The sequence below is a fragment of the Glycine soja genome, chromosome 6, assembly GCF_004193775.1.
Source record: "Glycine soja cultivar W05 chromosome 6, ASM419377v2, whole genome shotgun sequence".
Lineage (NCBI taxonomy): Eukaryota > Viridiplantae > Streptophyta > Magnoliopsida > Fabales > Fabaceae > Glycine > Glycine soja.
The window spans coordinates 45,638,948-45,649,314 of NC_041007.1; the positions used below are offsets into that span (position 1 = coordinate 45,638,948).

At 31.8% G+C, this 10,367-nt stretch overlaps 1 protein-coding gene across 1 annotated transcript; it reads right to left on the bottom strand.

The window, feature by feature from the left end:
• Positions 1-306: 306 nt before the first annotated feature.
• Positions 307-6,148, bottom strand: LOC114417206 (basic salivary proline-rich protein 4-like). Its single transcript, XM_028382329.1, has 3 exons — positions 5,668-6,148; positions 4,120-4,407; positions 307-1,722 (listed from the first exon to the last, which is right to left on the bottom strand). Exons 1-3 carry the CDS (start codon positions 5,797-5,799, stop codon positions 547-549), a joined length of 1,596 nt encoding a protein of 531 aa, XP_028238130.1. The 5' UTR covers positions 5,800-6,148; the 3' UTR covers positions 307-546.
• Positions 6,149-10,367: the final 4,219 nt, after the last annotated feature.

A 10,367-nucleotide genomic window follows, 5' to 3' on the forward strand; every position in this document is an offset into this window, starting at 1 on the left:
ACATTCTATTTTAATTCAAATATTTCATTTCTTTCCATCTCAATTCATACACCTCTTTCATTACTTTAAAGTTTTAGTCCTTATATTTATAAAATGTAATAAAATTTATCTCTTATCCTATAAACCATTATGAGTTTGACCTATCAAGTGATCAAACTCACTACATTTCAGAAAATACAAGAATCAAAACCATGTTTATATAAAGACTAAAATCAATTTTGACCAAGACTTCAATCACATTTTACCCCCAAGTATTTCTTTTTCTCTTTGATGGTTAGATAGCAAACGTGTAGATCACCAATAATCTAGAGTTACATATACTTCTTTAAAATATAAGTTAAAAAATAAGTAGAAAAAGAGCGAGTGATTTCTGCATAAAAATACTAGATAATCCTCACATCTCAAGACATTTTTTACATACGATGGTAAACCGTCACATTACATAAAAACTTTTATTCCATGCATAATAAAACACGCAATGATTTTGAGGGTTTGAACAGAATATTTAGTTTGGTAGACAAAGTAACTGTTCAGAAAAGTTCTTCATCACCCTGACCATCCTCCTCTCTGAGGACCCACAGAGCTCAACCTGTCAAGTACTGAGTTGAAATCAACGGCCTGTCCACTCTCCTCCATCCTCTGGATCACACTTGCAACATGGTCACCCCTGAATCCCATGCTCACCAGTTTCTCAATCAACTCATTGTAGGGATGGTTGCGGACGAATTGTGACTGGTTCGGATTTCGGACCATGAGGTTATGCCCTTGTGGGGGGTTCTGAAGGGAAGCACTTGTTGGGGGATATCCAGGTTGAGCAAAATGAGGAGGTTGGGGTGGATGATGTGATCTTCCTCCCTCACCATCATACATCATGTATGCACTACTCGGTGGAGGAAGCGCCGGGAGGGACCCGGTAGGTCCATACATTTCACCTGGTGGTGCAGGAAAAGAGCTCTTCATCTGCTGGGGTGGAGGCTGCTGTGGAACTGTTCTTCCAGCTCCTCCATATCCATAAGGTATGGCATCGGCACGGTTAGATCCCTGTGGTGGAACTCCCGAGTATGGCATTTGCATGGCCATGCTGTTTGGCAGTGTTTCTGCAGGTGATGGGTTTGTTGCTTGATTTGGCTGGTACGGAGGGTACACATTTGGAGAGGAGGGTCTTACTTGAGATTGCATTGGGGGTGGCTGTGAAGGCTGCACCTGCTGTGACCATTGCTGTTGCTGCTGCTGTGGCGGCTGCTGCTGTTGTTGTGGCTGCTGATAGTGAGAAAATTGTTGCACAGGTGGGGATGGGGTTACTTGAGACGGTGTTGGTTGTGGAGCCACAAGTTGGGGTGTTCGATATTGTTGATCGGATGGTAAGTACTGATTCTGGGGGTGCTGGGGCAAGGCTGAATTCGGCATAGGGGTGGGTGGAATGTAATAAGGAGGCTGTTGAGGGGCTTGAGTCACATTTGATGCAGCAGCCTGAGCTGAGGGTGCGGCAGGCTGCGGCTGAGGAGCTATTTGATGAGGCAGGGCAAGAGCCAACTGCTGGTTGTTTGCATCAGATGCGTTGTCAGTTTTTTTAGGATCTGTTGTGGGTGACGACCTCTCCTCATTGGACTGTGAATGGCTGGAGGAAGATGATTCTTTCTGAGCAAGTTGAAGCTTGGCTAATTCTTTCTGTGTCTCAGCTAGCTCTTGCTTGTCTCTTAAAATTTGTACAGACCTGTGAACCTACATAAGTAACACAAGAAAATGAGGTTGGGACGATTGTACAGATTATTCTAGCAGTAAACGATTTTTAATGTAGCAATACTGCACAGAACCAGTAAGATTTAAGTTGATGACTAATAGTCTTTATTCAAGTTGAGTGCACAGTAAGATTAGTTTTTTAGGTAAATTAACCCCAGTGGGTCCCTAATTATTTGGGAATTTTCAAGCAAGTCCCTAAACTAAATGTTTTTAATTGGGTCCTTGATCATGTAAACTTTTTAATTGAGTCCATGGGGTTAGGGAAATGTTATATTCCTTGAAATATTCCTTATTCTCTCCTTACTGCTTCAAACCACCTAAAATGACTATTTATGGTTATTTTAAAATCCGCCAGAAAATGGCTTCCATAAATTATCATTTTCTGGCAGTTCCAAGCCGCCAGTTAGGAGGGAATAACAAATATTCCATGGAAGATAGCAGTTTCCTAACCCTAGGGACTCAATTAAAAAAATTACATAATCAAGAACCCAATTAAAAACTATTTTTAGTTTAGGGACCTACTTGAAAAACCCCAAATAGTTTTAGGTACCAAATGAGTGGATCAACATATATTAGTAATGAAATGCTACATTTGGACAGAGTTTCCTTAGAATTGGATATGAAGATATATCCTTCTTAACAAATGGCCCTACCAACTTTTCAGCCTTACTTGCAAATAGACTAATAGAGACATGGAGCCCTTCTACTTTTCACACCTCAACTCGTGAATAAGAAACAAAAAAATTGTGGTAAGAAAGTTGATTGCCTCTGCTTCATAAAATGACCATATATGTACTTGTACATGAGATTAAGGATATCAAATATCACTAATTATTATTTGTATATATGTTTCTGGTAAAGTTGTGCCTTGGTGACTTGTTGGTCATGGGTTCGAATCCGGAAACAGCCTCTTTGCATATGCAAGGGTAAGGCTGCGTACAACATCCCTCCCCCATACCTTCGCAAAGCGAAGAGCCTCCGGGCAATGGGGTACGAAGTTTTTTGAGGGCGAGCCCTGGTGCAGCGGTAAAGTTGTGCCTTGGTGACTTGTTGGTCATGGGTTCGAATCCGGAAACAGCCTCTTTGCATATGCAAGGGTAAGGCTGCGTACAACATCCCTCTCCCATACCTTCGCATAGCGAAGAGCCTCCGGGCAATGGGGTACGAAGTTTTTTTTTTTTATGTTTCTGGTGCCATTTATTCTTGCTTTTTCTTGCACTTTCCTCAGTATTTACTTGGCTGTGGGTAAGGATGGAAAAATAATCCACATATCAATAATTTAACTAATTAATCCATACTTCAATCCAATCCAACCATCCATTTAAGTAAACAAAAAAGTAAATGAACAAGATTGGTCGGGTTATTGTGATTAACGGATAGTTAATGATCCATCCGTTTTTTTTTCCAATCCATTGAATTATTAAGCTATTGAATAGATCAATTGGTTTTTCCTATTGTTATTGAAAGCTCTCTCCTTCCTGCTACTTCTCCATCACTATGTGATCCACTAACAATAATATTGCAATTATTGAAAATGAATTTTCAAAATATAACATCTAAATAAATGGGTTGGATTTTCATCCATAAAAAATGATCAGTGAATGGATTGGATTTTTCAATGCATTTCTAACAGATCATAAATAGATTAATGGATTGTTTTCCATCCATCCAATATAATACAACTTAAATTTTATCCAAACCTACCAATTGACACCTCTAGGACTAGGGAATGTTTTATTCAATCAAATCGAAATCATATTAAGAAAAAAAATAATTTATATCTTGCAAATTGTCAATCTGTATATGTACTTTGTTTTTGACACTATTATGTTGATACAATATCATATAATCTGGTAGTTAACATGTTATTGTGTGACTTGACACTGTGAGGAAACACACCTATGGTTGGGAGGAGCTGCCGGGTTGAGAGTGCTGGCCAAGAATCTTAAAACAGTTTGCAATACCTCTCACTCTCACTAATGGGTAAAATAGTCAATTAATAATAAAAATCATATGGGTGATATAGACTCCATCCTTGGGGGAACAAAAATTGAAAGATTGGATAATTTTGATGTCATTTTAAATTTTTGGATGACCAAATTGAGATCAAGTGTATCCTTGGATAACCAAAGTGGTAGTTTATTCTACTAATAATAACTTCTCTAATATAACCATCTGAACCCTCATCATTAGAAAATTTACCATATTCCATATCCCGACCTATACTAGTATGATATGAGACTACTTTGTGCAACTGCAACCTAGAGCCATAAGCAATTTATCAAGCACACCAAAATGAGTGAAACCACACAGTATAACCTGAATAGTAATATGCTAATACAGATATTACAATTATTACCAATTAAAGTTGCAACTTACTTCTTGAACATGTTTTTCAAGAGATTTCAGCCTTGAATCTTGCTCCACATGGTCACGATTTATATCAGATTTCATTTCTCCAATAGATTTGTCAAGATTGTAACAGTATAATTCCAATTGTGATAGCCTTGAACTAATTCCCTCTAGAAACCGCATTAGGTTGTCAGCATATTTTTTCATACTCTTCTCTACAGTCGCAATCACATCTTGACTTAAAGAATCTTCAGGTGGATTATAAGCAGTAGTAGGAAACATTGATGTTCTTGCCATCCTTGATTTGTGAAAATCCTGCCAAAAAGTTAGTTGATATGAGATTCAAAAACTTACCAGATATGCATAAAAGGCACATGTGGCAATATATGTGCATATAAAAAACAATAAGCTTGACTGCTTGAAAATGATCAAGAAAACTCAATAAAGCAAGCACAACAGTTCTGAGTAAACAGAAAACCTGGTTAACCACAATAACGAATTTAATTAAATGGGACAATTTCACTTTACCACTTTAAGCATAAAAAAAAGTATGTTATTATCAGTCTCCTTCGTCCTCATATATCCAAAACAAAGTAGGCCAACAAAAGATTGCATTTCTAGTTTTAAAAGAGAGGATTGATCAATTATGTTCCAAACATAGAGTGAATCATGTTCATCAATCTATTAGTAAGGGCACCTGACTGCACAAACTAAAAGTATCACACTATCTGATCCCCCAAAACATTTATACCTGGCACACTTGGGCACAATTCGTCATTGACTCTCTCAACAGCCAACCACGTTGACATCATTCATCTCACATATCAGTGCTTATGAATAGCATAAAAAAACTCAAACAGGCATTCGAATACAGAAAACCCAACATACAACAAATGCATACTACACCAACACATTTATTTTTCCTCTCACTCTCATACACTTCTCTTCTTTCAATGTTAAACAGCTCATCCAATCATGCACACCACACCAGAATCCACATCCCTTAAACCAACTCCAAGACCTTAAATCCATCGACATACCACACTCATATTTCAGTCCCACCAATAAGTCAAAGCAACCTCATCAACCAAAACGAATTCCATAACCCCAAAAGAAAACATCTTCATATTCATTTCATTTCACCACAAAATTTTCAATTGACACTAAAACAATCAATCACAAGTCATAACATCGAACTCACATACTAAGATGTCACTAGCCATTAACTGAACAACATAAACCCAAACCACAGCAAGTCACTCCAATTTTTTCCTATTCCAACTCCCAACAACACATTCACCATTCAACAACCCAAACAAACACCCAAAAGAATTAACCCAACCAAAACTACGATCAGGAAATCACAGCAAACAAAAAAGAAAACCCTCCACCGTCAAAATTTAATCTTTATCGCTAAAAATTGAAACTTTCCTAAACCCTAATAACTTCCGCTCAAAGAGACCGAAACCCACGTTCTGAAATCGTCCTCAGAGGCCAAAAACGCGCGAGTCAACGCGCGAAACGACGCGAGGGGTACATGGGTAAATATACGTTAGTTAAATTAGGAGCAATTACCGGATCGGTGTGATTGCCGTTGGAAGTGGAATCGCGGTTGGCGTAGTCGTCGTAGGAGCAGAGGATGTCATCGGAAGCGAAATCGAAGCCTTTGGAGGCAGAGTTTCCGCGACCCGAGGATCCAGACGCCATAGCCGAAGCTTGAAGAGAAAAACGAATTCGCTGAAGAGAGAGAAAAATATTTAGAGAGAGAGAGAGAGAAGAAGAAGAAGAAGAAGAATATGTGTGTAATATCGGATGCTGTGTTGTGGGTGGTGTTACTTTGTTTTTCCGCAAAACCAAGTTTCGTATTTGTAAAACACTTTTTTAAAAGGGGAAATTATGAGAGGGTTTTTATACGATTAAAAGAGAGAGAGAGAGAGAGAGAGAGAGAGAGAGAGAGAGGTGAGAAAGAAACGTTTACTAAACAATGGTGAAAGTGTGTGTTGGGGGAAGATGAGAGGATAAGGATGAGAAGCACCGACCAGTGTTTTTTAGTTGAGGGGTTCTTGATTTTGGTGTGTACTGTGTGATTCATTACAAAATTAATTTAATTGTCTTAATTTTAAATTTTAAATGACCAGCTTATGATTGACTTTTGTATTATTAGGGTATCGTATGTCCAAAGAGCATTAGACAAATAATCATTTAATATCTTCACCCAAAAAAAATGCTTAATGCTAATACTAATACTAATCCCTTCTAAAGTTTGACACGTGGGTAAGTGTTTTCCTCTAATCTCACGCCACAAAACCCATTTCAAGGATGAATTGCTATAGATATTTTTATCTTGAAGAAGAATATTGTAAAATTCTTTTAAAAAAATAATGATCTTTCTTATCAAAAATAAGTTCGAGAATCAATTTCATGTAAAAAAGATACTAGTCCACTACAACCTAAGTCAAAAAATAATGCCTATGATTAATTAGGCAAAATCATTTAACTTTATAAATATTTATTTTATCTCAAGAAAATATTTTTTGATTTTATAAAAAGAATACTTTTATTTATTTTTATCAAAAAATAAACTTCATGCAAAAAGATTTAGATAACAAATAATTTAAAGTAGAATTGCTACTCAATTCATGTCACAAATCATGAGTTATAAATTTATTTTCATTTGAAATCATGTATATAAACTCTTGAAACAAATATCTTTTTTTGAAACTTTTTCATTATCATTTTTATTTGGATAAAAAACTATAAACAAATTATATACATTAATTAGGTAATCAGACGTCTTCAATTTTATTCTAAAATAAAAATTAAGGGGTGATACAGGAAAAACAATATTCACATTATTATAAGAAAAAGCAAACTAAAGGTTAAAAAAATTGAATATTAAAAGCTGTTTTTTTTTTTCAAGGATCCTAGTTTTCTAATCCTATGTAAAAACACGTTGGTATCAATCTCATAAAAAAAAAAAAAAACTAGAAAATGTAATGAAAGAAAATAAAAAAGTAACTCATGAAGACGTAAAAAGAAAAAAGAAAAGCATAGTATCCTAATGTCTACACTTAATAGGTAGCAATGCAACCCAAGCACAAAGATTAGATGGCAGCATATTGCTAAAATTCTGAATACTACGATATCAAAACATGACGATACAATAATTAGATATATACAACAAGTAAAACGCAGACCAATATTATTGAAAGATTAAATTTCTGTTTTGATTCTTATAGTTTGCCTATTCTTATTTTTTTTTATAGTTTGAAAGTAATTTTTTTAATCTTTATAATTTATATTTTAATTCTTTTTCAGTTTTTATAATTTTAAAAGTGATTTTTTTTAATTCTTATCATTTATATTTTAATTTTCTTTTAATCTAAAAGTGGTATTTTTTTAATTTTTATCATTTGTATTTTTTTAATTTTATATTTTAATTTCATTTTAGTTCTTATTGAGTAATATTATCAATTATAATTAACTATAAAAATATTAACAAATAATTCATAATTAATTTATTGTAATATAAATTATAATAAAAAATAATTAATAATTTATAACTAATTTGTAACTAATTATTTTTATATTTTTTTATAATAAAGACTAAAAAATAATTAAAATACAAATTATAAAAACTAAAAATATCACTTTCAAATTATAAAAACTAAAAAAAAATTAAAAATAACACTTTTAAATTTCAGAAATTTGAAAAAATAAAATATAAACGATAAGAACTAACAAATTACTTGTAAACTATAAAAATTAATAAAAGTACAAATCATCAAATTATAAGAATCAAATAAATGAACTTATTGAAATAATGGAGGAATGAAGGATATCAAAAGAAAGGGAGAAAGATAAACGTAGACAAAGGAAAGCACTTTTCTTAAGGTAGGAGTGGTGCACCTATGCGTTCTTTTCACTGTATTTTCCGCAATCGTGATTGCTACCTTGAACAGAATTTGAGTCTTAGCAACAACAGTGTGATCCCAGTGGCTTTTTTTCTGTTCCCTTTCTATGTGTTAATGAGTTTCTTTTATATTCTAAGAACAACTTGATTTTTAAGTAACCAACTGATTTCATTATATCATAATCTCATTATTTTTAGGCTTGCAGTTTCATAACTCGGTTTTTTAGTAATCAGTTTATTTTTTTCTGCTGAATGACTATTACTCCGGTAATAATATCTGATCAAGTCTTTTTGTAAATGTTATATCTTATGTAACTTTTTTCTTTTTCTTTTTTTTTAAAAACATATTTTAAATACTTTTTATTTAAAAGATAAAAACACCCTGGGTAAAATTGGGTATTCACACCCACAATTTAAATGAATTCTGTTTTAATGAGCCCGCAATTAAATTTTTAAAAAATGTCCAAAAAATCAAATTAAAAAATGACAAATTTAAATTAAAACCCTTTTACTATTATTTTATACAATTGCTAATCATTTTATACATTTTCTCTTATACTAATTCTTTTTTTACTAAGCTAAACCGTATAAATTATTATTGATTTTAAAAATCAAGGTATAAAAGGTCCACAAAGTCCCGCAGACAAATCCATTTAACTCGCAAGGTATAAAAAATCAAAGCCTCTATACCATGTAGGTTAGAGTTTTGCAGGTGACCGACCCATTGGCCCAAACTCTTTCATTCTTTTTTTATTTGTCTTTTACATCTAAAAGATTTTGATTGAATTCCTGCTTCTATTTACAAGTTGATCATTAGTGAAATGAGGTAATGCAATCTATGTAAAAAAAAGAAAGAAAGAAAAAACTAATGTTTGGGTTGAGTAAAATAAAAGGGAGGAGAGGGATTTTTTTTAAAAATTATGGTTGTTTGGTTCAATTTTAACGTAAGGGAATGGAGGGAAGCAAAATTTCTGGTAATCTAAGAACTTATTTAGTTTGGTGGTTTTTTGTTTTCATTTTCACTAGAAATAGAAAATAGTGATAGAAATTTGTTTGGTTGAATTTTTAAAAATATTTTTAGTGAAAATATTTTCTCAAACTAACCAAAAATTGAAAATGATAAAATCTCGTTTTCAGTTGAAACTAGGAACCTCATTCTGGGTAAATGATTTTTATTTCTTGACAGTAAAAAACAAGAAGTCAAACCAAACATGGTTTCAAAATTCTAATCCTTTGAAAATAAAAACAGTTTTTAGAAAATGAAAACAAAAAATGAAAATATAAACTAAATAGTGGACGACGGGATAGAGATTTAAAACATTCTAATTGAAATTATTAAAATATCTTTATTTATGTTTTTAAAAAAAATGATAATTATAAGGATACAAAAGTAAATTTGTTTTTAAAATCTCTCCCCTCCCCTTATGAACCAAAAAAAAATTAGTTATAAACTTCTCTTGTTTTAATATAAATAAAAAAAATTGTGGACTTTTCTATTTCATTCTTCTTCATTTCTACAATTCTACCCTACAATAAATACAAAAGTATGAATTAATTACATATTACTAAAAATTAAGTGAAAAATAAAGATACAGTAATTGACAAAAGGTTTCATTGTTGTTATCTTGAATTTAAAAAGGGCAGTAAAATATAAACATTTTTTTCAAAATTCAACAATTAAAAAGAAACGAAGAGCATATATTCTGTTAAGTATTTTTAAACGTTTAAAATTAAAAGACATGTATATTAAATAATTTTAAAATTTTAATATAATTATTTTTTAGGTTGTGTTATATAAGATGAATTTTGCTTTTATATCATTGGAATTCATAGTAAATGAATGTTTTTTTTAATATAGCATAATAAAAGTTCTAATAAATAAATATATTTAAATATATAAATTATATTATATTTTATAATAAATGATTTAAATTGTTGTATACTATTATTTTCAATTATTTAAAATAATTAAAGTTGATGTAAAGAAAACAATATTAAATTTGAATTTAGAGACAGCGAGAAAATAAAAATATAAGATAGATTAAAAGGGATAGACAAATAAGGAAATCAGGTACTCTTCAAAAAAATAATGCATTGTATACGGAAAAAAATAGTCTCTAAATAATTGCTATTTTAGATTTTTTAACAAAAAATTAATTACTGTAAAAAAATAATTATATTTTTATTATATTCCTAATAATATTAATGGTGAATAATATAAGTTATAAATAATAAGGTTAATTTTATAAAATTATTTACTTTCACTTATTTATTAATTTTTTTTATTCCTGAAAGAAATTAGAATGACACTTATTGTGGAATTGGGGAAGTATTTATACTTTAAATAAGAGGAATTTAATTT

What these genes read in the sequence shown, in the direction of transcription:
- LOC114417206 (XM_028382329.1), bottom strand. Translation starts at nt 5,799, where the DNA reads ATGGCGTCTGGATCCTCGGGTCGCGGAAACTCTGCCTCCAAAGGCTTC. An exon ending in ACGGCAATCACACCGATCCG is followed by an intron (nt 4,408 to 5,667) that starts GTAATTGCTCCT and finishes ACTTTTTGGCAG; the next exon opens with GATTTTCACAAATCAAGGAT. An exon ending in TTGAAAAACATGTTCAAGAA is followed by an intron (nt 1,723 to 4,119) that starts GTAAGTTGCAAC and finishes TTACTTATGTAG; the next exon opens with GTTCACAGGTCTGTACAAAT.